The sequence below is a fragment of the Procambarus clarkii genome, chromosome 26 (genome assembly GCF_040958095.1).
Source record: "Procambarus clarkii isolate CNS0578487 chromosome 26, FALCON_Pclarkii_2.0, whole genome shotgun sequence".
Lineage (NCBI taxonomy): Eukaryota > Metazoa > Arthropoda > Malacostraca > Decapoda > Cambaridae > Procambarus > Procambarus clarkii.
This window is the reverse complement of record NC_091175.1, coordinates 42,836,932-42,864,090: the sequence shown is the minus strand read 5'-3', so window position 1 is coordinate 42,864,090 and position 27,159 is coordinate 42,836,932. Positions and strand designations below refer to the sequence as shown.

At 45.4% G+C, this 27,159-nt stretch overlaps 1 protein-coding gene across 1 annotated transcript; it reads left to right on the top strand.

The window, feature by feature from the left end:
• Positions 1 to 2,263: 2,263 nt before the first annotated feature.
• On the top strand, positions 2,264 to 15,945 carry LOC123752417 (elastin-like). Its single transcript, XM_069331673.1, has 2 exons — positions 2,264 to 2,312; positions 14,402 to 15,945. The coding sequence occupies exons 1-2, from the start codon at positions 2,264 to 2,266 to the stop codon at positions 15,943 to 15,945; spliced, it is 1,593 nt and encodes a 530-aa protein (XP_069187774.1).
• The last annotated feature ends 11,214 nt before the right edge of the window (positions 15,946 to 27,159 follow it).

Genomic DNA, 27,159 nt, shown 5'->3' with positions numbered 1-27,159 from the left:
GACATGACTACATGACACAATGGTCACTGGCTCGTAGTGACATTTAATGTTCCGTATTCGTAATGTCTTCCTCATTCTGGGTGAAAATCAGGTCTAATAGGCTTGGTGTCTTCCCTTGTGTCTTCCTTCACATATTGTGATAGGAAATTACTGTCAATAACTACTACTAATTTTCCTCTCCACGTTTCTGCCCCATCATTGGGATTTCTTGATTACCAATTGATCTCTCTGTGATTGAGATCCCCCATCACCAACAGCTTCGCTCTCATTCTGTGAGCTGCCCTCTGCAGTACATCTATACATGCCTTGTTGTTATCATTATTTTCCTGTCTGGGTCTTCTACTGTTTATTGCGGGATTGTAGATTATCAAGATCACAATCCTCTTCAAATCACCTGTCAGAATCCCAAGTATGGAGCTTGTGTTTCCATTAGTCCCCGATTCTCTAGTTCCTCAAATTTCCATTTCCGCTTTATGTGGAGTGTCACTCCCCCGCCCTGTCTCTGTGTCCTTTCTTTCCTTATCACTTGGTATCCCTCTGGGAAGACTGTAGCCGAGATCCTGTCATTTATTTTAGTTTCCACTATTGCAATTATGTCAGCATCTGCTTCACTAACCCTTTCTTTTATTTCCTCTACTTTATTGGATACACCATCAGCATTGGTATACCAAACCTTGAGACTCTTCTTGGAAACACTGTTACCTGAGTGCATGTAGCTCATTTGCCTACCTGTCTCCCTCAGTGTGTGCTGTAGGTGAGAGTTGGATGTTGTCCTACCTCCAATAAGTGTGTGTGTGTATTCACCTAGTTGTGTTTGAGGATATTACGCTCTGACTCTATGGTCCCGCCTCTCAACTGTCAATCAATCAACAGACTTTTTTCACGCACACGCACACACTCAACACCTGTTGAGTGTGTGTGTGATGATCGAGAGGCAGGACCAAAGAGCCAGAGCTCTACCCCCGCAAGCACAATTAGGTGAGTACACACACACACACTCACACATTCTACCTAACAGACACCCTACCTGCCCCATCCCCTGTCAGCCCCCTCACTAGGTACCCACTTAGGGCACCCTCCCCGCCACTCCTCCCACTCACCCCTCTCCCCAGGACCTCCCTTCTCCCCCATCCCCCAAGCCCTCCCTTCTCCCGCATGCCCTCCCGTCTCTCCCACCCCCAAGCCCTCCGTTCTCCTCCACCCCCCTAAGCCCCCCCACTCTCCCCCACCCCACCTAAGCCTTCCCCTCTCCACCACTCCCCTAAACCCTCCCCTCTTCCTTACCCACCTCAGCCTTCCCTTCCCCCCCCCCCACGCCCCCCAAGCCCTCCCCCCCTTTTCTGCCCCCCCCCAAGGCCCCCCCTTCTCCCCCGTCCCCCAGGCCTCTCCTTCCCCCATGCTTCCCCAAGGTTCCCCAGCTCTCACACTCCTCAAAACTTCCCCTCTTCCCCCCTCCAACCATCCCCCTCTTCCCCCCCCCCCCAACCATCCCTCTCTTCCCCCCCCCCAAGCCCTTCCTCCTCCACCAGTCTCCCCGTACCAGATCCTCCCAGCTCCCACTCACCCCAGACCCCACAGGTCCCCCCCCCCCAGAGGAGAAGCAGAAGAGAGTCAGTTTCAGGGTAATGTACTCGAACATAGATGGGAGCACAAGCAAGGCAAGTGAACTAAGGGAAAGTGTACAAGAAGTGAACCCAGATGTAATCAGACTCACTGTAACAAAACTCTCAGGAATCATAACAAATGCCGTGTTTTCCCAGAGAGGGAAGATAGGGGAGGAGGCGGAGGGGCCCTACTCATGAGAAAGGAATGGAGTTTTAAGGAGATGGCTATCCCGGGCTGTGAGGAGTTCAGAGACTACATAGCAGGCACCATGACAATGGGAGGACCAAGGATAGTAGTAGCAGTAATATACAACCCTCCACCAAATGACAGAAGACCCAGTCAAGAGTATGACAACAACAACATGGCAGTTAACACTATAATTGAAAGGGCAGCCTCTGCTGCCTGTAGAAATAGATCCCATCTGCTCATCATGGTCGACTTCAATCACGGAAGGATTGACTGGGAGAACAAGGAACCACATGGAGGCGAGGATACGTGGAGAGCCAAACTATTGGAGATGGTGACTAGAAAGTTTTAAACACAGCATGTCAGAGAACCCACAAGGATAAGAGGCAATGACGAACCAGCGAGACTCGACCTAGTCTTCACTCTGAACGACTTCAACATAAGAGAAATCGGTTTTGAGGCCCCAGTACGAATGAGCGATCAAAGTGTACTGGTGTTTGAGTATCTGATTGAAGAAGGGGGTATTGAACTTGAGGAGGGATACTGAAAACAAAAGGTTGGTATTCCGAAAGGGAAACTATAAGGAGATAAGAAAATTCCTAACAGATATAGCATGGGGAAAATGAGCACAGGGGAAAGACGGCCCAAGATATGGTGGACTACATCACGCAGAAGCGCAAGGACGCAGCAAACAAGTTTGTCCCAGTCCAAAAGGAAAACAATGAAATGAAGATGAGAAACCCATGGTATAATCAGAGATGTAGGCTAGCTAAGCAGCAAAGTAAAAGGGCATGGAGAAACTATAGGAATAACAGGACACTGGAGAGAAGAGAAAGATACCAGAATGCCAGGAATGAATATGTCAGGATGAGAAGAGAGGCAGAAAGACAATATGAAAATAACATCGCAAGCAAGGCAAAGACTCAGCCTAAATTGTTGCACAGCCACATCAGGAGAAAAACAACAGTAATGGAACAGGTAATGAAATTAAGGATAGGGGCAAAAGGATTCACTACAAACGACAAGGAAGTGTGTGAGAAACTGAATAAGAAATTCCAGGAGGTCTTCACCTTAGAGCAAGGAGAAATTCCAGAAATAAGAGAAGGAATAGTTAACCAGGAACGAATGGAAAAGTTTGAGATTACTAGCGGGGAAGTAAGGAAGTGTTTACTAGAGTTGGATGTGACAAAGGCTATAGGCACAGATGGAATCTCCCCTTGGGTGCTAAAGGAAGGAGCAGAAGAACTGTGTCTGCCACTCTCCATAGTGTATAACAAATCACTGGCAACAGGGGAACTGCCAGAAATTTGGAAAGCAGCTAACGTAGTCCCGATATACAAGAAAGGGGATAGACAGGAGACACTGAACTACAGGTCAGTGTCCCTAACCTGCATACCATGCAAGCTGATGGAGAAGATTGTGCGAAGAAAGCTACTGGAATATCTGGAGCGAAAGAACTTTGTAGCACAGCATCAACATAGGTTCAGGGATGGCAAGTCCTACCTCACAGGGTTACTTGAATTCTACGATAAGGCAACAAAAATCAGGCAAGAAAGAGAAGGGTGGGCAGACTGCATATTTTTGGATTGCCAGAAAGTCTTTGATACTGTACCACATATGAGGCTAGTGAAAAAGCTGGCGGTGCAGGCTGGAGTGAAAGGGAAGGTACTCCATTGGATAAAGGAGTACCTAAGTAACAGGACACAACGAGTCAGTGTGAGGGGTGAGGTCTCAGATTGGCGAGACGTTACAAGTGGAGTCCCGCAGGGGTCAATCCTTGGACCCATCCTGTTTCTGATATATGTAAACGATCTCCCAGAGGGTATAGACTCGTTTCTCTTAATATTTGCTGATGCAAAAATTATGTGGAGGATTGAAACAGATGATGATAGTAGGAGGCTAGTAGATGACCTAGACAGACTGAGTGAATGGTCCAACAAATGGCTGTTGAAGTTCTACCCGAGTAAATGCAAGGTAATGAAACTAGGCAGTGGAAACAGGAGGCCAGACACAGGATACAGAATAGGAGATGAAGTACTTAATGAAACGGACAGAGAGAAAGATCTAGGAGTTGATATCACACCAAACCTGTCTCCTGAAGCCCACATAAAAAGAATAACGTCAGCGGCATATGCGAGGCTGGCTAACATCAGAAAAGCGTTCAGGAACCTGTGTAAGGAATTATTCAGAATCTTGTATTCCACATATATAAGACCAATCCAGGAGTATGCGGCCCCAACATGGAGCCCGTACCTTGTCAATCACAAGACCAAGCTGGAAAAAGTTCAAAGGTATGCCACTAGACTAGTCCCAGAACTAAGAGGCATGAGTTACGAGGAAAGGCTGCGGGAAATGCACCTTACGACACTGGAAGACAGAAGAGTAAGGGGAGACATGATCACAACCTACAAAATCCTCAGGGGAATCGACCGGGTAAACAAGGATAAACTATTCAACACTGGTGGTACGCGAACAAGGGGACACAGATGGAAACTGAGTACCCACATGAGCCACAGGGACGTAAGAAGGAACTTTTTTAGTGTCAGAGTAGTTAACAGGTGGAATGCATTAGGCAGTGATGTGGTGGAGGCTGACTCCATACACAGTTTCAAATGTAGATATGATAGAGCCCAGTAGGCTCAGGAACCTGTACACCAGTTGATTGACGGTTGAGAGGCGGGACCAAAGAGCCAAAGCTCAACCCCAGCAAGCACAAATAGGTGAGTACACACAGGAAGCAGCCCGTAGCAGCTGTCTAACTCTCAGGTACCTATTTACTGCTAAGTGAACAGGTGCATCAGAGGGAAAGAAACTCTGTCCACTTGTTTTAGCCTCCACCGGGGATAGAACCCGGACCCTAAGAACTATGATTCCCGAACGCTGTCCACTCAGCCGTCAGGCCCCTGTGTGTGAGTGTGTACTTACCTAATTGTACTTACCTAATTGTGCTTGCGGGGGTTGAGCTTTGGCTCTTTGGTCCCGCCTCTCAACTTCAATCAACTGGTGTACAGATTCCTGAGCCTACTGGGCTCTATCATATCTACACTTGAAACTGTGTATGGAGTCAGCCTCCACCACATCACTGCCTAAAGCATTCCATTTATTAACTACTCTGACACTGAAAAAATTCTTTCTAACGTCTCTGTGGCTCATCTGGGTACTCAGCTTCCACCTGTGTCCCCTTGTTCGTGTCCCACCCGTGCTGAAGAGTTTGTCTTTGTCCACCCTGTCACTTCCCCTGAGAATTTTGTAGGTGGTTATCATGTCTCCCCTTACTCTTCTGTTTTCCAGGGATGTGAGGTTCAGCTCCTTTAGCCTTTCCTCGTAGCTCATTCCTCTCAGTTCCGGGACGAGCCTGGTGGCATACCGCTGAATCTTCTCTAGCTTTGTCTTGTGTTTAACTAGGTATGGACTCCAGGCTGGAGCTGCATACTCCAGGATTGGTCTTACATAAGTGGTATACAGGGTTCTGAAAGATTCCTTACACAAGTTTCTAAAGGCAGTTCTTATGTTGGCCAGTCTAGCATATGCCGCTGATGATATTCTTTTGATGTGGGCGTCTGGGGACAGGTTCGGTGTGATATCAACCCCAAAATCTTTCTCTCTATTTGACTCTTGCAGGATTTCACCTCCCAGATGATACCTTGTGTTCAGCCTCCTGCTCCCTTCGCCTAATTTCATCACCTTACACTTTCCTGAGTTGAACTTCAGCAGCCATTTTCTAGACCATTCCTCCAGTTTGTCCAGGTCATCCTGTAGTCTCTGTCTATCTTCATCCGTCTTGATTCTTCTCATAATTTTTGCATCATCAGCAAACATCGAGAGGAATGAGTCTATACCCTCCGGAAGATCGTTTACATATATTAGAAACAGGATGGGTCCAAGTACTGAGCCCTGTGGGACTCCGCTGGTGACATCTCGCCACTCTGATATCTCCCCCCCCCCTCACCGTTACTCGCTGTTTCCTGTTGCTTAAGTACTCCCTTATCCACTGGAGCACCTTCCCTTTTACTCCTGAATGTTGCTCCAACTTTTTTAACAGCCTTTTATGGGGTACTGTGTCAAAGGCTTTTTGGCAGTCCAGGAAAATGCAGTCGGCCCACCCTTCTCTTTCCTGCCTAATTTTTGTTGCCTGGTCATAAAATTCTATTAAACGTGTGAGGCACGATTTACCATCCCTGAACCCATGTTGGTGGTGCGTTACATAGTTATTTCCCTCCAGATGCTCTACGAGCCTTTTCCTCACGATCTTCTCCATCACCTTGCATGGTATGTAAGGTAAGGAAACTGGCCTGTAGTTCAGTGCCTCTTGCCTGTCATTCTTCTTGTATATTGGGACCACGTTAGCTGTCTTCTAACTTTCTGGTAAGTCTCCTGTTTCCAGTGACCTGTTATACACCATAGAGAGTGGCAAACTTAGTGCTTCTGCACCTTTCTTTCGTATCCATGATGAGATTCTGTCAGGCCCAACAGCCTTTGTCACATCCAACTCCAGCAGACACCTTTTGACCTCATCACTGGTGAGGTCAAATTCCTCCAAGGTTGCTTGGTTTGCCGCCTCCTCCTGTGTGTGTGTGTGTGAGTGTGTGTGTGTGTGTGTGAGTGTGTGTGTGAGTGTATTCACCTATTTGTGCTTGCCGGAGTTGAGCTCTGGCTCTTTGGTCCCGGTCATAAAATTGCCTCTCAACTGTCAATCAACTGGTGTACAGTGTGTGTGTGTGTGAGTGTGAGTGTGTGTGTGTGTGTGTGTGTGTGTGTGTGTGTGTGTGTGTGTGTGTGTGTGTGTGTGTGTGTGTGTGTGTGTGTGTGTGTGTGTGTGTGTGTGTGTGTGTGTGTGTGTGTGTGTCTGTGTGTGTGTGTGTGTGTGTGTGTGTGTGTGTGTGTGTGTGTGTGTGTGTGTGTGTGTGTGTGTACTCACCTAGTTGTACTCACCTAGTTGTGTCTGCAGGATCGAGCATTGACTCTTGGATCCCGCCTTTCGAGCATCGGTTGTTTACAGCAATGACTCCTGTCCTATTTCCCTATCATACCTGGTTTTAAAATTATGAATAGTATTTGCTTCCACAACCTGTTCCTGAAGTGCATTCAATTTCCCCACTACTCTCACGCTAAAAGAAAACTTCCTAACATCTCTGTGACTCATCTGAGTTTCAAGCTTCCATCCATGTCCTCTCGTTCTGTTACTATTCCGTGTGAACATTTCGTCTATGTCCACTCTGTCAATTCCTCTGAGTATCTTAAACGTTCCTATCATGTCCCCCCTCTCCCTTCTCCTTTCTAGTGTCGTAAGGCACAGTTCCCTCAGGCGCTCTTCATACCCCATCCCTCGTAGCTCTGGGACGAGTCTCGTTGCAAACCTCTGAACCTTTTCCATTTCATTATATGCTTCTTCAGATGGGGACTCCATGATGAGGCGGCATACTCTAAGACTGGCCTTACGTAGGCAGTGTAAAGCGCCCTAAATGCCTCCTTACTTAGGTTTCTGAATGATGTTCTAACTTTTGCCAGTGTAGAGTACGCTGCTGTCGTTATCCTATTAATATGTGCCTCAGGAGATAGATTAGGTGTTACGTCCACCCCCAGGTCTCTTTCACGCGTCGTTACAGGTAGGCTGTTCCCCTTCATTGTGTACTGTCCCTTTGGTCTCCTATCTCCTAGTCCCATTTCCATAACTTTACATTTGCTCGTGTTGAATTCTAGTAGCCATTTCTCTGACCATCTCTGCAATCTGTTCAGGTCCTCTTGGAGGATCCTGCAATCCTCATCTGTCACAACTCTTCTCATCAACTTTGCATCATCCGCAAACATCGACATGTAGGACTCTACGCCTGTAAACATGTCGTTAACATATACAAGAAATAGAATTGGTCCCAGCACCGATCCTTGTGGTACTCCACTTGTTACTGTTCGCCAGTCCGACTTCTCGCCCCTTACCGTAACTCTTTGGCTCCTTCCTGTTAGGTAGTTCCTTATCCATTCTAGGACCTTTCCCCCCACCCCCGCCTGCCTCTCGAGCTTGAACAGCAGTCTCATGTGCGGTACTGTATCAAAGGCTTTTTGGCAGTCCAGAAATATGCAGTCTGCCCAACCATCTCTGTCCTGTCTTATCCTCGTTATTTTATCATAGAATTCCAGAAGGTTTGTTAGGCACGATTTCCCTGTCCAGAACCCATGTTGATGTTTGTTCACAAACCTAATGTTCTCCAGGTGTGCAACCAGTCGCAGCCTAATTATTCTTTCCAGTATTTTACAGGGGATGCTTGTCAGTGATACAGGTCTGTAGTTAAGTGCCTCCTCCCTATCTCCTTTCTTGAAGATCGGCACGACATTTGCCTTCTTCCAGCAACTAGGCAATTCTCCTGACATAAGTGACTCATTAAAGATCATTGCCAGAGGCACGCTGAGGGCCTGTGCTGCTTCTTTTAGTATCCACGGTGATACTTTGTCTGGTCCAACTGCTTTAGTTGCATCTAGAGTTGTCAACTGTTTCATTACCTCCTCTGCTGTCACCTCTATATCTGATAGTCTTTCATCTAGGGTAACCCCTTCCAACAATGGGAGCTGCTCAGGCTCGGTAGTGAACACTCCATGGAAACTGGCATTCAGTGCCTCGCAGATTTCCTTGTCACTTTCAGTATATGCCCCCTCTGTCTTCCTTAGTCTTGTCACTTGGTCGTTCACCGACATTTTTCTTCTTATATGACTGTGTAGTAACTTAGGTTGTTTTTTCGCTTTGATTGCAATATCGTTCTCATAGTCCCTTTCCGATGTTCGTCTTATGTTAATGTAATCGTTCCTAGATCTGTTGTATCTGCTTCTGGTGTCCTCTGTTCTTTGTCTTCTGTACTTCCTCCACTCCCGTCTGCTGGCCATTTTTGCTTCCTGACACTGTCTATTAAACCATGGGTTATTATATTCCTTCTTATTTTTTCCCTTTACCGTTGGTATAAATCTCTCTTCGGCCTCCTGGCATTTCTGTATGACTAGGTCCATCATATCTTGGACTGTTTTTCCTCTAATTTCTTCCTCCCACTGCACTTCACCCAGATAGTCCCTTATCCTCATATAGTCCCCTTTCCTGTAGTCAGCTCTCCTTTCCCAGATCTCTTGTCCCATGGTCATAAGTTTGAATTCCATCATGTAGTCAAAGACTAGGACACAATGGTCACTGGCCCCTAGAGGTATTTCATGCTCTAAATTCTCGATATCTTCTACGTTCTGGGTGAAAATCAGGTCTAATAGGCTCGGTGCATCTCCTCCTCTTTCCCTTGTGTCTTCCTTCACATGTTGTGTTAGGAAATTCCTGTCTATAACATCTACAACATGTGTGTGTGTGTGTGTGTGTGTGTGTGTGTGTGTGTGTGTGTGTGTGTGTGTGTGTGTGTGTGTGTGTGTGTGTGTGTGTGTGTGTGTGTGTGTGTGTGTGTGTGTGTGTGTGTGTGTGTGTGTGTGTGAGGTCCTCATTAACAGTATGAGGTAACTCCTGAGGTTACTCACAATCTGGCAGTGTGGAGCGCCGGGAGAATGACCCGCTGATGACCAATAGAATCGCAGGACGTGCGGTGAGTGATAATGTGATTGGCTGAACGTGAGTGAGTGTCCACAGCAGGGAACCCTCGCTACCGACTCACCCCAACACTAATATTCCCGCTCACTAACATATTGGGTCGACGTTCCATTATTAACTTGATAAACATATATAAAACCTTGCATGAGTTGTGTAGTTGTATATGAGTGAGTAATGTGTGTGTATATTGGTGAGTAATGTGTGTATAATGGTGAGTAATGTGTGTATATTGGTGAGTAATGTGTGTGTATAATGGTGAGTAATGTGTGTGTATAATGGTGAGTAATGTGTGTGTATATGAGTGAGTAATGTGTGTGTATATTGGTGAGTAATGTGTGTATATTGGTGAGTAATGTGTGTATATTGGTGAGTAATGTGTGTGTATAATGGTGAGTAATGTGTGTGTATAATGGTGAGTAATGTGTGTGTATATGAGTGAGTAATGTGTGTGTATATTGGTGAGTAATGTGTGTATATTGGTGAGTAATGTGTGTATATTGGTGAGTAATGTGTGTATAATGGTGAGTAATGTGTGTATATTGGTGAGTAATGTGTGTATATTGGTGAGTAATGTGTACATATTGGTGAGTAATGTGTGTGTATATTGGTGAGTAATGTGTACATATTGGTGAGTAATGTGTACATATTGGTGAGTAATGTGTACATATTGGTGAGTAATGTGTACATATTGGTGAGTAATGTGTACATATTGGTGAGTAATGTGTACATATTGGTGAGTAATGTGTACATATTGGTGAGTATGGTGTGTGTATATTGGTGAGTAATATGTACATATTGGTGAGTAATGTGTGTATATTGGTGAGTAATGTGTGTATATTGGTGAGTAATGTGTACATATTGGTGAGTAATGTGTGTGTATATTGGTGAGTAATGTGTGTATATTGGTGAGTAATGTGTACATATTGGTGAGTAATGTGTGTGTATATTGGTGAGTAATGTGTACATATTGGTGAGTAATGTGTACATATTGGTGAGTAATGTGTACATATTGGTAAGTAATGTGTACATATTGGTGAGTAATGTGGACATATTGGTGAGTAATGTGTATATATTGGTGAGTAATGTGTACATATTGGTGAGTAATGTGTACATATTGGTGAGTAATGTGTGTGTATATTGGTGAGTAATGTGTACATATTGGTGAGTAATGTGTACATATTGGTGAGTAATGTGTGTATATTGGTGAGTAATATGTACATATTGGTGAGTAATGTGTACATATTGGTGAGTAATGTGTGTGTATATTGGTGAGTAATGTGTACATATTGGTGAGTAATGTGTACATATTGGTGAGTAATGTGTACATATTGGTGAGTAATGTGTGTATATTGGTGAGTAATATGTACATATTGGTGAGTAATGTGTGCATATTGGTGAGTAATGTGTACATATTGGTGAGTAATGTGTACATATTGGTGAGTAATGTGTACATATTGGTGAGTAATGTGTACATATTGGTGAGTAATGTGTACATATTGGTGAGTAATGTGTACATATTGGTGAGTAATGTGTATATATTGGTGAGTAATGTGTACATATTGGTGAGTAATGTGTACATATTGGTGAGTAATGTGTACATATTGGTGAGTAATGTGTACATATTGGTGAGTAATGTGTACATATTGGTGAGTAATGTGTACATATTGGTGAGTAATGTGTATATATTGGTGAGTAATGTGTACATATTGGTGAGTAATGTGTACATATTGGTGAGTAATGTGTACATATTGGTGAGTAATGTGTACATATTGGTGAGTAATGTGTATATATTGGTGAGTAATGTGTACATATTGGTGAGTAATGTGTACATATTGGTGAGTATGGTGTGTGTATATTGGTGAGTAATATGTACATATTGGTGAGTAATGTGTACATATTGGTGAGTATGATATGTGTATATTGGTGAGTAATGTGTGTATATTGGTGAGTAATGTGTGTATATTGGTGAGTAATGTGTACATATTGGTGAGTAATGTGTACATATTGGTGAGTAATGTGTGTATATTGGTGAGTAATGTGTGTATATTGGTGAGTAATGTGTACATATTGGTGAGTAATGTGTGTGTATATTGGTGAGTAATGTGTGTATATTGGTGAGTAATGTGTACATATTGGTGAGTAATGTGTACATATTGGTGAGTAATGTGTGTGTATATTGGTGAGTAATGTGTACATATTGGTGAGTAATGTGTACATATTGGTGAGTAATGTGTACATATTGGTGAGTAATGTGTACATATTGGTGAGTAATGTGTACATATTGGTGAGTAATGTGTACATATTGGTGAGTATGGTGTGTGTATATTGGTGAGTAATATGTACATATTGGTGAGTAATGTGTGTATATTGGTGAGTAATGTGTGTATATTGGTGAGTAATGTGTACATATTGGTGAGTAATGTGTGTGTATATTGGTGAGTAATGTGTGTATATTGGTGAGTAATGTGTACATATTGGTGAGTAATGTGTGTGTATATTGGTGAGTAATGTGTACATATTGGTGAGTAATGTGTACATATTGGTGAGTAATGTGTACATATTGGTGAGTAATGTGTATATATTGGTGAGTAATGTGTACATATTGGTGAGTAATGTGTATATATTGGTGAGTAATGTGTACATATTGGTGAGTAATGTGTACATATTGGTGAGTAATGTGTGTATATTGGTGAGTAATATGTACATATTGGTGAGTAATGTGTACATATTGGTGAGTAATGTGTGTGTATATTGGTGAGTAATGTGTGTATATTGGTGAGTAATGTGTACATATTGGTGAGTAATGTGTACATATTGGTGAGTAATGTGTGTATATTGGTGAGTAATATGTACATATTGGTGAGTAATGTGTGCATATTGGTGAGTAATGTGTACATATTGGTGAGTAATGTGTACATATTGGTGAGTAATGTGTACATATTGGTGAGTAATGTGTACATATTGGTGAGTAATGTGTATATATTGGTGAGTAATGTGTACATATTGGTGAGTAATGTGTACATATTGGTGAGTAATGTGTACATATTGGTGAGTAATGTGTACATATTGGTGAGTAATGTGTATATATTGGTGAGTAATGTGTATATATTGGTGAGTAATGTGTACATATTGGTGAGTAATGTGTACATATTGGTGAGTATGGTGTGTGTATATTGGTGAGTAATATGTACATATTGGTGAGTAATGTGTACATATTGGTGAGTATGGTGTGTGTATATTGGTGAGTAATGTGTGTATATTGGTGAGTAATGTGTGTATATTGGTGAGTAATGTGTACATATTGGTGAGTAATGTGTACATATTGGTGAGTAATGTGTGTATATTGGTGAGTAATGTGTGTATATTGGTGAGTAATGTGTACATATTGGTGAGTAATGTGTGTGTATATTGGTGAGTAATGTGTACATATTGGTGAGTAATGTGTACATATTGGTGAGTAATGTGTACATATTGGTGAGTAATGTGTACATATTGGTGAGTAATGTGTACATATAGGTGAGTAATGTGTACATATTGGTGAGTAATGTGTACATATTGGTGAGTATGGTGTGTGTATATTGGTGAGTAATATGTACATATTGGTGAGTAATGTGTGTATATTGGTGAGTAATGTGTGTATATTGGTGAGTAATGTGTACATATTGGTGAGTAATGTGTGTGTATATTGGTGAGTAATGTGTGTATATTGGTGAGTAATGTGTACATATTGGTGAGTAATGTGTACATATTGGTGAGTAATGTGTACATATTGGTGAGTAATGTGTACATATTGGTGAGTAATGTGTACATATTGGTGAGTAATGTGTACATATTGGTGAGTAATGTGTACATATTGGTGAGTAATGTGTATATATTGGTGAGTAATGTGTACATATTGGTGAGTAATGTGTACATATTGGTGAGTAATGTGTGTGTATATTGGTGAGTAATGTGTACATATTGGTGAGTAATGTGTACATATTGGTGAGTAATGTGTGTATATTGGTGAGTAATATGTACATATTGGTGAGTAATGTGTACATATTGGTGAGTAATGTGTGTGTATATTGGTGAGTAATGTGTGTATATTGGTGAGTAATGTGTACATATTGGTGAGTAATGTGTACATATTGGTGAGTAATGTGTGTATATTGGTGAGTAATATGTACATATTGGTGAGTAATGTGTGCATATTGGTGAGTAATGTGTACATATTAGTGAGTAATGTGTACATATTGGTGAGTAATGTGTACATATTGGTGAGTAATGTGTACATATTGGTGAGTAATGTGTACATATTGGTGAGTAATGTGTACATATTGGTGAGTAATGTGTACATATTGGTGAGTAATGTGTATATATTGGTGAGTAATGTGTACATATTGGTGAGTAATGTGTACTTATTGGTGAGTAATGTGTACATATTGGTGAGTAATGTGTACATATTGGTGAGTAATGTGTACATATTGGTGAGTAATGAGTACATATTGGTGAGTAATGTGTATATATTGGTGAGTAATGCGTACATATTGGTGAGTAATGTGTACATATTGGTGAGTAATGTGTACATATTGGTGAGTAATGTGTACATATTGGTGAGTAATGTGTATATATTGGTGAGTAATGTGTACATATTGGTGAGTAATGTGTACATATTGGTGAGTTATGTGTACATATTGGTGAGTAATGTGTACATATTGGTGAGTAATGTGTACATATTGGTGAGTAATGTGTACATATTGGTGAGTATGGTGTGTGTATATTTATGAGTAATATGTACATATTGGTGAGTAATGTGTACATATTGGTGAGTATGGTGTGTGTATATTGGTGAGTAATGTGTGTATATTGGTGAGTAATGTGTGTATATTGGTGAGTAATGTGTACATATTGGTGAGTAATGTGTACATATTGGTGAGTAATGTGTGTATATTGGTGAGTAATGTGTGTATATTGGTGAGTAATGTGTACATATTGGTGAGTAATGTGTACATATTGGTGAGTAATGTGTACATATTGGTGAGTAATGTGTACATATTGTAGCTGGCCAGGCAGTAGCTGGCCAGGCAGTAGCTGGCCTGGCAGTAGCTGGCCAAGCAGTAGCTGGCCAGGCAGTAGCTAGCCAGGCAGTAGCTGGCCTGGCAGTAGCTAGCCAGGCAGTAGCTGGGCAGGCAGTAGCTGGCCAGGCAGTAGCTGGCCAGGCAGTAGCTGGCCAGGCAGTAGCTGGCCAGGCAGTAGCTAGCCAGGCAGTAGCTGGCCAGGCAGTAGCTGGCCAGGCAGTAGCTGGCCAGGCAGTAGCTAGCCAGGCAGTAGCTGGCCAGGCAGTAGCTAGCCAGGCAGTAGCTGGCCAGGCAGTAGCTAGCCAGGCAGTAGCTGGCCAGGCAGTAGCTGGCCAGGCAGTAGCTGGCCAGGCAGTAGCTGGGCAGGCAGTAGCTAGCCAGGCAGTAGCTGGCCTGGCAGTAGCTGGCCAGGCAGTAGCTGGCCTGGCAGTAGCTGGCCAGGCAGTAGCTAGCCAGGCAGTAGCTGGGCAGGCAGTAGCTGGCCAGGCAGTAGCTGTCCAGGCAGTAGCTGGCCTGGCAGTAGCTGGCCAGGCAGTAGCTGGCCTGGCAGTAGCTGGCCAAGCAGTAGCTGGCCAGGCAGTAGCTGGGCAGGCAGTAGCTGGCCAGGCAGTAGCTGGCCTGGCAGTAGCTGGCCAGGCAGTAGCTGGGCAGGCAGTAGCTGGGCAGGCAGTAGCTGGCCAGGCATTAGCTGGCCTGGCAGTAGCTGGCCTGGCAGTAGCTGGCCAGGCAGTAGCTGACCTGGCAGTAGCTGGCCAGGCAGTAGCTGGCCAGGCAGTAGCTAGCCAGGCAGTAGCTGGCCAGGCAGTACCTGGCCTGGCAGTAGCTGGCCTGGCAGTAGCTGGCCAGGCAGTAGCTAGCCAGGCAGTAGCTGGCCTGGCAGTAGCTGGCCAGGCAGTAGCTGGCCTGGCAGTAGCTGGCCAGGCAGTAGCTGGCCTGGCAGTAGCTGGGCAGGCAGTAGCTGGCCAGGCAGTAGCTGGCCTGGCAGTAGCTGGCCAGGCAGTAGCTGGGCAGGCAGTAGCTGGGCAGGCAGTAGCTAGCCAGGCAGTAGCTGGCCAGGCAGTAGCTGGCCAGGCAGTAGCTGGGCAGGCAGTAGCTAGCCAGGCAGTAGCTAGCCAGGCAGTAGCTGGGCAGGCAGTAGCTGGCCTGGCAGTAGCTGGCCAGGCAGTAGCTGGGCAGGCAGTAGCTGGGCAGGCAGTAGCTAGCCAGGCAGTAGCTGGCCAGGCAGTAGCTGGCCAGGCAGTAGCTGGGCAGGCAGTAGCCGGCCAGGCAGTAGCTGGCCAGGCAGTAGCTGGCCAGGCAGTAGGTGGCCAGGCACCAGCTGGCCAGGCAGTAGCTAGCCAGGCAGTAGCTGGCCAGGCAGCAGCTGGCCAGGCAGTAGCTGGCCAGGCAGCAGCTGGCCAGGCAGTAGCTGGCCAGGCAGTAGCTGGCCAGGCAGTAGCTGGGCAGGCAGTAGCTAGCCAGGCAGTAGCTAGCCAGGCAGTAGCTGGGCAGGCAGTAGCTGGCCTGGCAGTAGCTGGCAGGCAGTAGCTAGCCAGGCAGTAGCTAGCCAGGCAGTAGCTGGGCAGGCAGTAGCTGGCCTGGCAGTAGCTGGCCAGGCAGTAGCTAGCCAGGCAGTAGCTGGGCAGGCAGTAGCTGGCCAGGCAGTAGCTGGCCAGGCAGTAGCTGGCCAGGCAGTAGCCGGCCAGGCAGTAGCTGGGCAGGCAGTAGCTGGCCAGGCAGCAGCTGGCCAGGCAGTTGCTGGCCAGGCAGTAGCTGGGCAGGCAGTAGCTGGCCAGGCAGTAGCCGGCCAGGCAGTAGCTGGCCAGGCAGTAGCCTTCACTGCAACTTGGCAGTGATGAAGCCCAGTGAGTCTATGTGAGTTACCGTGTACCCGAGAACTCATTAGTAACATATGTTAGTGTGATTACCTGACAGGCGGAACCACCTGATTAGCTACAAGTGTGAGGAGCTGCGTGCCGCCCTTAGCTTAGTGTGGCGCTACGTACAGTTTGGACAGTTTTCCGGTAATAGCCCCAGGATCTTCCTGGACCAAATGAGCAGTTTGTGGGTAACCACTAGTCAAAGGTATTCACAAGCCGGCTACAGCGTAAGAAGCTGGGATAAGGGTTTATAAGCTCGTATCCAAATCCTGGATACGAACAGGAAGGTGGAAGAAAAGAATCAAGAAGCCACCGTTGAAGACACAAGAGGATTGACCGAATTGATGGTAGAAAACGCTGCATGTTTGAGGGACAGTGTAGAGGTGTTCCTGCATCAGTGTTATTGTTGATGCACGCTCTGTGTACCACTATTATGTGTGTAGTTTCTTGTTTATGATACTGAGAAGTCTGGATTAATTTCTATGGGATTTGATGCCATAGGCTTAGTGACAATGTCAAGTGAAGATTACTGTCGTTGTGTTAGCTAAAGTTAGCGTTACTGGCGTGGGGAATTGGCACTGAAAGTGACGATTAATTTAATTTACTAGAGGCTAAAGTTTGATGAATATTAGAGGTTTGTGTCACTCGTCAGTGTGACACTGTCACTCGTCAGTGTGACACTGTCACTCGTCAGTGTGACACTGTCACTCGTCAGTGTGACACTGTCACTCGTTAGTGTGACACTGTCACTCGTCAGTGTGACACTGTCACTCGTCAGTGTGACACTGTCACTCGTCAGTGTTACACTGTCACTCGTCAGTGTGACACTGTCACTCATCAGTGTGACACTGTCATTCGTCAGTGTGACACAGATATATCACACTCACATGACAGATCAATGAAAAAATCTCTTGCAGCAGTACTGGGATTCGAACCGTCGGAGTTTGGAAAGACCCAAGTTGTACTATCTGAGGTTTAGCCTCGGCTCTTTGGTCCCGCCTCTCAACTGTCAATCAACTGGTGTACAGGTTCCTGAGCCTACTGGGCTCTATCATATCTACATTTGAAACTGTGTATGGAGTCAGCCAACACCACATCACTGCCTAATCCATTCCACCTGTTAACTACTCTGACACTGAAAAAGTTGGGCACTCAGTTTCCACCTGTGTCCCCTTGTGCGTGTTCTACTCATGTAATATAATCTGACTTCATCTTCCCTATCAATTCCCCCTGAGAACTTTGTATGTGGTGATCAGATCTTCCCTAAGTCTTCTGTTTTCCAGAGATATGAGGTTTAATTCTTCTAGCCTTTCCTAGTAACTCCTATCTGTCAGGTGTCTGGTGGCACACCTCTGACCTTTTATACGGGCTCCAGGCTGGTGCTGCATACTTCAGGATTGGTCTGAAATATGTGATATACAAAGTTATGAAAGAATGCTAACACAATTTTTGAAGGCGGTTCTAATGTTGGCGAGCCTCGCATATGCCGCTGAGGATATCCTTTTGGTGTGGGCTTCAGAGGATACATTCTGTATGATATCGACCTCTATAGATATCTTTCCCTATTTGATTCCTGAAGGATTTGATAGCTTGTGTCCGGCTTCCTGCTCCCTCTGCCTAGTTTCATTCTTTTACACTCACTTGAGTTAAACTCAAGTAGCCATTTCCTGGATCATTCATTCACGTTATACAGGCAAACTTGTACCTCTTGGAATCTCCGTTAGTTTACTCCCGATAATATTTGCATCGTCAGCAAACATTGAGAGGAATGAGTCTATTCCCTCTGGAAGATCATTTACGTATATCAAACAAACAGGATTGGTCTTAAAACAGAGCCCTGCAGGACTCCGCTGGTGACATATCATGCAACCCTGATCTCACCCCTCATAGTAACTCGCTGTTTTCTGCTGCTTAGGTACTCCCTTATCCACTGGAGCACCTAAACTGTCAATGCTGCCTGCTTCTCCAACTAATGCATTAGTCACTGTGGGGTACTGTGTCAAAGGCTTTCTGGCAATCCAAAAATTTGCAGTCTGCCCACCCCTCTCTATTGTCTAATTTGTGTCGTCTAGTCATAGAACCTGTGAGGCAAGGTGACCTTGCCTGACCTTGTGCCCCTGTGAGGCAAGGTGACCTTTCCTAACCCCGTGCTCCTGTGAGGCAAGGTGACCTTCCCCAACTCCGTGCTCCTGTGAGGCAAGGTGACCTTCCCCAACCCCGTGCTCCTGTGAGGCAAGGTGACCTTCCCTAACCCCGTGCCCCTGTGAGGCAAGGTGACCTAACCCCGTGCTCCTGTGAGGCAAGGTGACCTAACCCCGTGCCCCTGTGTGGCAAGGTGACCTAACCCCGTGCCCCTGTGAGGCAAGGTGACCTAACCCCGTGCTCCTGTGAGGCAAGGTGACCTAACCCCGTGCCCCTGTGAGGTAAGGTGACCTAACCCCGTGCCCCTGTGAGGCAAGGTGACCTAACCCCGTGCTCCTGTGAGGCAAGGTGACCTAACCCCGTGCCCCTGTGAGGCAAGGGGACCTAACCCCGTGCCCCTGTGAGGCAAGGCGACCTAACCCCGTGCCCCTGTGAGGCAAGGTGACCTAACCCCGTGCTCCTGTGAGGCAAGGTGACCTAACCCCGTGCTCCTGTGAGGCAAGGTGACCTAACCCCGTACCCCTGTGAGGCAAGGTGACCTAACCCCGTACCCCTGTGAGGCAAGGTGACCTAACCCCGTGCCCCTGTGAGGCAAGGTGACCTTCCCCAACCCCGTGCCCCTGTGAGGCAAGGTGACCTTCCCCAACCCCGTGCCCCTGTGAGGCAAGGTGACCTTCCCCAACCCCGTGCTGGTGGTGCGCTACAAAGCACCATCTCTGTAGATACTGTACAGGTCATCTTGCATGGTGAGGGACACTGACCTGTAGTTCAGTGCCGCCTGTAAGTCTCTCCTCGTGTATGTTGGGAGAATGTTAACCTTCTGGCAGGTCTCTTTCTTCCAGTCACCTCTTACACACAGTCAAGCACAGGGCTTCTGCTCTCTCCTTTAGTGTCCAGGGTTAGCTTCTCTCTGTTTTGTTTTACTCACGTCCAGTTCCAGCAGGTAATCCCTGCCCTCACCTCCAGTAATTCCTGCTCTCACTTCCAGTAATTCCTGCCCTCACCTCCAGTAATTCCTTACCTCACTTCCAGTAATTCCTGCCCTCACCTCCAGTAATATATAACTCCATAATGCTGCTTGCTTGACCGTCACGTCTGTTTCAGTTCAGTCACTTCTTGTTTTATTTTATGCGCGACCAATTAGTTTTTGCCTACTTGTGGGAGCTGGAACTGGTGGCTCCAGTTCTCAGGCGTCGCTTGTGAGGCATTAATCTCTTGTTCTCCTCCTCCTCCTCTCTCTTACTACAGCTGTGAAGAGTATCAACATCACACTGTTCTTACTCTAACACATATCAAACTCCTCCTTATTGTCTGTTCTTCCTGTTCACAGCTGGCCTTAATGAACACTCGTGTTATTTATATGTTCTCCCTGTTCACAGCTGGCCTTAATGAACACTCGTGTTATTTATATGTTCTTCCTGTTCACAGCTGGCCTTAATGAACACTCGTGTTATTTATATGTTCTCCCTGTTCACAGCTGGCCTTAATGAACACTCGTGTTATTTATATGTTCTTCCTGTTCACAGCTGGCCTTAATGAACACTCGTGTTATTTATATGTTCTTCCTGTTCACAGCTGGCCTTAATGAACACTCGTGTTATTTATATGTTCTTCCTGTTCACAGCTGGCCTTAATGAACACTCGTGTTATTTATATGTTCTTCCTGTTCACAGCTGGCTTTAATGAACACGAGAATGTTATCTGTTCTTCCTGTTCACAGTGAACCCTTACAGTCACTCCTGGTTGTTTTCTTTCTCAATTAACAGCGATTTTCCCGACGATAAAAGTCCAATTTCGTGTGTGTGTGTGTGTGTGTGTGTGTGTGTGTGTGTGTGTGTGTGTGTGTGTGTGTGTGTGTGTGTGTGTGTGTGTGTGTGTGTGTGTGTGTGTGTGTACTCACCTATATGTACTCACCTATATGTGCTTGCAGGATCGAGCATTGACTCTTGGATCCCGCCTTTCTAGCTATCGGTTGTTTACAGCAATGACTCCTGTCCCATTTCCCTATCATACCTAGTTTTAAAAGTATGAATAGTATTTGCTTCCACAACCTGTTCCCCAAGTGCATTCCATTTTTCTACTACTCTCACGCTAAAAGAAAACTTCCTAACATCTCTGTGACTCATCTGAGTTTCCAGTTTCCACCCATGTCCCCTCGTTCTGTTATTATTACGTGTGAACATTTGATCTATTTCCACTTTGTCAATTCCCCTGAGTATTTTATATGTCCCTATCATATCTCCTCTCTCCCTTCTTTTCTCTAGTGTCGTAAGGTTCAGTTCCTTCAGCCGCTCTTCATATCCCATCCCTCGTAGTTCTGGGACAAGCCTCGTCGCAAACCTCTGAACCTTCTCCAGTTTCTTTATGTGTTTCTTCAAGTGGGGGCTCCATGATGGCGCGGCATACTCTAAGACGGGTCTCACGTAGGCAGTGTAAAGCGCCCTAAAAGCTTCCTCATTTAGGTTTCTGAATGAAGTTCTAATTTTCGCCAGTGTAGAGTACGCTGCTGTCGTTATCCTATTTATATGTGCCTCAGGAGTTAGATTAGGTGTCACATCCACTCCCAGGTCTCTTTCTCGAATCGTTACAGGTAGGCTGTTCCCCTTCATTGTGTACTGTCCCTTTGGTCTCCTGTCACCTGATCCCATTTCCATAACTTTACATTTACTGGTGTTAAACTCCAGTAGCCATTTCTCTGACCATCTCTGCAGCCTGTTTAAGTCCTCTTGGAGGATCCTACAATCCTCGTCTGTCACAACTCTTCTCATTAATTTTGCGTCATCTGCAAACATCGACATGTATGATTCCACTCCTGTAAACATATCATTTACGTAAATTAGAAAGAGGATTGGTCCCAGCACCGATCCTTGAGGTACTCCACTTGTTACTGTTCGCCAGTCCGACTTTTCGCCCCTTACCATTACCCTCTGGCTCCTTCCTGTTAGGTAGTTCTTCACCCATACTAGGGCCTTTCCGCTTACTCCTGCCTGCCTCTCAAGTTTGTATAGCAGTCTCATGTGCGGTACCGTATCAAAGGCCTTTTGGCAGTCAAGAAATATGCAGTCTGCCCAGCCTTCTCTGTCCTGCCTTATCCTTGTTACTTTATCATAGAATTCTAAAAGGTTTGTTAGGCATGATTTCCCTGTCCAGAACCCATGTTGGTGCTTGTTTACAAACCCAATGCTCTCCAGGTGCTCAACAAGTCTTAGCCTAATTATTCTTTCAAGTATTTTGCAGGGGATGCTTGTCAGTGATACGGGTCTGTAGTTAAGTGCCTCCTCCCTATCCCCCTTTTTGAAAATCGGTACGACATTTGCCTCCTTCCAGCAACTGGGCAATTCTCCCGACATAAGTGACTCATTGAAGATCATTGCCAGAGGCACGCTGAGAGCCTGCGCTGCCTCTTTAAGTATCCACGGTGATACTTTGTCTGGTCCAACAGCTTTATTTGCATCCAGTGTTGTCAACTGTTTCATTACATCCTCTGCTGTCACCTCTATATCTGATAGTCTTTCATCTTGGGTAATCTCTTCTAACAATGGGAGCTGCTCAGGCTCGGTAGTGAACACTCCATGGAATTTTGCATTCAGTACCTCGCAGATTTCCTTGTCGCTTTCTGTATATGCCCCTTCTGTTTTCCTCAGTCTTGTCACTTGGTCATTTACCGACATCTTCCTTCTTATATGGCTATGTAGTAATTTTGGTTGCTTTTTCGCTTTGACTGCAATATCGTTCTCATAATTTCTTTCCGACACTCGTCTTATGTTAATGTAATCATTCCTAGCTCTGTTACATCTAATCCTGTTGTCCTCTGTCCATTGCCTTCTGTACTTCCTCCACTCCCTCCTGCTTCTCACCTTTGCTTCCTGACACTGTCTATTAAACCATGGGTTATTATATTCCCTCCTGCTTTTTTCCTTTATTGTTGGAATAAATCTATCTTCAGCCTCCTTGCATTTCAATATGACTTGGTTCATCATACCTTGCACTGTTTTTCCTCTAAGTTCTTCCTCCCACTGCACTTCTCCCAGGTAGTCCCTTATCCAGGTAGTACCCTTGTGTGTGTGTGTGTGTGTGTGTGTGTGTGTGTGTGTGTGTGTGTGTGTACGTGTGCGTGTGCGTGTGCGCGCGTGTGTGTGTGTGTGTGTGTGTGTGTGTGTGTGTGTGTGTGTGTGTGTGTGTGTATGTATTTACTATTTGTATCTGCACAGTCGAGCTATTAGCTCTTGGACCCCGCCTTTCTAACCAATCTATTTTTCCTCTATTATGTCTATTACATATTTTTATCTAACACACACACTCATCCCCGGAAAACAACCCGTAGCAGCTGTCTACCTACCAGGTATCTATATACTGCTAGGTGAACAGTTGCATCAAGGTGAAAGAAACTCTGCCCATTTGTTTCTGCATCTGCCGGGAATCGAACTGTGGCCCTTAGGATTACGACCCCAGAGCACTGTCTACTCAGCTGTCCGTACTGTCTGTGTGTACTCATTTAGTTGTGCTTGCGGGGGTTGAGCTCTGGCTCTTTGGTCCCGCCTCTCAACAGATTACTGAGCTTCTCAAGCTCTATCATATCTACATTTCAAACTGTGTATGGAGTCCACATCACATCCTAATGCATTCCACTACCTTGACACTGAAAAAGTTCTTGTCGGAAACCCGACACATATATTAGTATACTACAGTTACCCTTTAAGAATTTAGAGAATGGGTCATTCCGTGACGTCATCACAATAGACGTCTTTTCACTACACGTAAATTTAAAACTCTAATTATTCTTTTAATCAAGAGTCTTGTGTTTAAACTTAATAAAATAGTATTCACTAGGACTGAATATAAATAAATGGACCAGAAAACACTACAGACTCCCTTGCTATTGTTACATAAGCTTAGTCGTTAAGACAATATTATTGGAACACTCCCTCAGGGAGGAGCGGCCGGTCACGTAACACAACCTGTAAACACACGAAAGGACTCCTGGTTCAACCTTGTCTAAACGCCGCCTCCGCCTGGGAGTCGCTGGATCACGTTCTGTTTTCGCGATTTGGCTTTGCTACTGCCGTTTGGCATCCCCTGTTCAACGGTCCGGGTGAACAACGCCTGGCGCACATACAGCATTGGGTCACTGGATGGTTGATAGATTTTGTTTGACGGGTTCTGGTCGGTTCTCCCGGCGGGGTGACGGTGTTCGGGGGCGGCTTGGCCGAGAGGTGCCGGGGGTTGGCGGGTCTTGGTGGGCTCCTGGTGTGCCCTCATTTTCCTATTGCTTAGGTACTCCTTTATCCACTGGAGCGCCCTACCAGTTACTCCTGCCTCTTTCTCCAGCTTGTGCATCAGCCTTTTATGCGGTACTGTGTCAAAGGCTTTTCGACAATCTAAAAAAATGCAGTCCGCCCATCCTTCTCTTTCTTGCTTAATCTTTGTCACCCGATCGTAGAATTGTATTAAGCCTGTAAGGCAAGATTTACCCTCCCTGAACCCATGTTGATGGGTTGTCACGAAGTCTCTTCTCTCCAGATGTGTTACTAGGTTTTTTCTCACGATCTTCTCCATCACCTTGCATGGTATACAAGTCAAGGACACTGGCCTGTAGTTCAGTGCCTCTTGTCTGTCACCCTTTTTGTATATTGGGACTACATTAGCCGTCTTCCATATTTCTGGTAGGTCTCCCGTCTCCAGTGACCTACTATACACTATGGAGAGTGGTAAGCAGGGCTCTCCTGCACACTCTTTCAATACCCATGGTGAGATTCCGTCCGGGCCAACAGCATTTCTCACGTCCAGCTCCAACAGATGCCTCTTAACCTCATCTCTAGTAATTTCGAACCCTTCCAAGGTCGCCTGGTTTACTGCCACCTCTCCTAGTGCAGTGATCTCTCCTCGTTCTTTTGTGAAGACCTCCTGGAACCTCTTGTTGAGTTCTTCACACACCTCTTTGTCATTCTCTGTGTACCTGTCCTCACCCGTTCTAAGTTTCATCACCTGTTCCTTCACTGTTGTCTTCCTCCTGATGTGACTGAGTAGTAGCTTTGGTTCGGTCATGGCTTTATTAGCTATATCATTTTCATACCTTTTCTCAGCTGCTCTTCTCACACTAACATACTCGTTCCTGGTTCTCTGGTATCTCTCTACTGTCTGGTGTTCTGTTATTACAGAAGTTCCTCCATGCCCTTTTGTTCAGCTCCTTTGCTTTCATACATTCCCTATTAAACCATAGATTTATGTTTCTAGTTTTTTTTCCTGTCGGGCTGGGATAATCCTGCTTACAGCCTCCTGACAATTTTGGGTGACATACACCATCATGTCTTGAACGGACTTGGTTCTGAGTTCTGTGTCCCATGGTATATCCCATAGGAATTTATTCATCTCCTCATAGTTTCCCTTTCGGTACGCCAGCCCTTTGTTTCCCAGTTCTTTTTTCGGGGTGATAATTCCTAGCTCAACCAGGTACTCAAAGCTCGATACACTATGATCACTTATTCCCAAGGGGACTTCCAACTTAACTTCCCTTATATCCGACTCATTTAGGGTAAATATCAGATCACCCAAGGCTGGTTCATCCCCTCCTCTCATTCTTGTCGGGCCCTTGACGTGTTGACTGAAAAAGTTTTTTGTTGCCACGTGGGTCTCTGTTCCCCCAATCTATCTTCCCGTGGTTGACGTCTCCCATGATTACTTGTTTCTATCACATTCCTGTCTGGGTCTTCTTGTGTGTGTGTACTCACTTAGTTGTACTCACTTAGTTGTACTCACTTAGTTGTACTCACTTAGTTGTACTCACTTAGTTGTACTCACTTAGTTGTACTCACTTAGTTGTACTCACTTAGTTGTACTCACTTAGTTGTGCTTGCGGGGGTTGAGCTTTAGCTCTTTGGTCCCGCCTCTCAACCGTCAATCAACAGGTGTACAGATTCCTGAGCCTATTGGGCTCTATCATATCTACACTTGAAACTGTGTATGGAGTCAGCCTCCACCACATTACTTCCTAATGCATTCCATTTGTCAACCACTCTGACACTAAAAAAGTTCTTTCTAATATCTCTGTGGCTCATTTGGGCACTCAGTCTCCACCTGTGTCCCCTAGTGCGTGTGCCCCTTGTGTTAAATAGCCTGTCTTTATCCACCCTATCAATTCCCTTGAGAATCTTGAATGTGGTGATCATGTCCCCCTAACTCTTCTGTCTTCCAGCGAAGTGAGGTTTAATTCCCGTAGTCTCTCCTCGTAGCTCATACCTCTCAGCTCGGTTACTAGTCTGGTGGCAAGCCTTTAACCTTTTCCAGTTTAATCTTATCCTTGACTAGATATGGACTCCATGCTGGGGCTGCATACTCCAGGATTGGCCTGACATATACAAAGTTCTGAATGATTCTTTACACAAGTTTCTGAATGCCGTTCGTATGTTGGCCAGCCTGGCATATGCCGCTGATGTTATCGTCTTGATATGTGCTGCAGGAGACAGGTCTGGCGTGATATCAACCCCCAAGTCTTTTTCTTTCTCTGACTCTTGAAGAATTTCCTCTCCCAAATGATACCTTGTATCTGGCCTCCTGCTCCCTACACCTATCTTCATTACACCTATTACATTACACCTATCTACACCTATTACATTACATTTACATTACACTACATTACATTACAACTGTCGATCAGCTCATGGACATTATCTAACACAGTGCACAGTTACAAACCCATTAAGATATCAACTTAGATTCAACAGAGCAGAAGAAGTTGTTAAACACATATGGCAAAATCTTACTGAAGCGACCATACGATTCATAAATACTCATACTCCGCCCAAGTAAAACAGAAACAAGCAACACTTAGTGGGCCAGCCAGAGGCTTAGGGCCCGCGCAGTGGGCCAGCCAGAGGATTAGGGCCCGCGCAGTGGGCCAGCCAGAGGCTTAGGGCCCGCGCAGTGGGCCAGCCAGAGGATTAGGGCCCGCACAGGAATATCCCTGCCAAAAAAAAAAGCTAATGTACAGGTTCCTGAGCCTACTGGGCTCTATCATATCTACACTTGAAACTGTGTATGGAGTCAGCCTCCACCACATCACTGCCTAATGCATTCCATTTGTCAACTACTCTGACACTAAAAAAAATTACTTCTAATGTCTCTACGGTTCATTTGGGCGCTCAATTTCCACCTGTGTCCCCTTGTGCGTGTGTCTCTTTTGTTAAATAAACTGTCTTTGTCTACCCTATCATTTCCTTTGAGAATCTTGTATGTGGTGATCATGTGCCCCCCCTAACTCTCTTCAAACGACGTAAGGTTTAATTTCCGTAGTCTTACCGCATACATCATGCCCTTCAGTTCACGCACTAGTCTGGTGGCAAACCTCTGAACCTTCTTCAACTTAGTTTTTTGTTTGAAAAGATATGGACTCCATGCTGAAGCTGTATACTCCAGGATTGGTCACGTGGTCTTCAAGGTTCTAAAGGATTCCTTTCACAAGTTTCTGAATGCCGTTCTTAATTTGGCCAACCTGACATATGCTGCTTTTGTTATCCTCTTGACATGGGCTGCAGGGGACAAGGCGTTCTCAGCAAACATTGAGAGGAATGAGTCTATACCCTCTGGGAGATCATTTACGTATATCAAAAACAGGATAGGTCCGAGTACAGAGCCTTGTGGGACTCTACTGGTGACTTCACGCCAATCTGAGGTCTCACCCCTCACTGTAACTCTCTGCTTCCTATTGCTTAGGTACTCCCTTATCCACTGGAGCGCCCTACCA

Bases quoted from the DNA above. Each gene is read 5' to 3' on its own strand.
- LOC123752417 (XM_069331673.1), top strand. From the start codon at position 2,264: ATGAGCGATCAAAGTGTACTGGTGTTTGAGTATCTGATTGAAGAAGGG. The intron at 2,313-14,401 runs GTATTGAACTTG...TACATATTGTAG, and splicing joins GTATCTGATTGAAGAAGGGG to CTGGCCAGGCAGTAGCTGGC.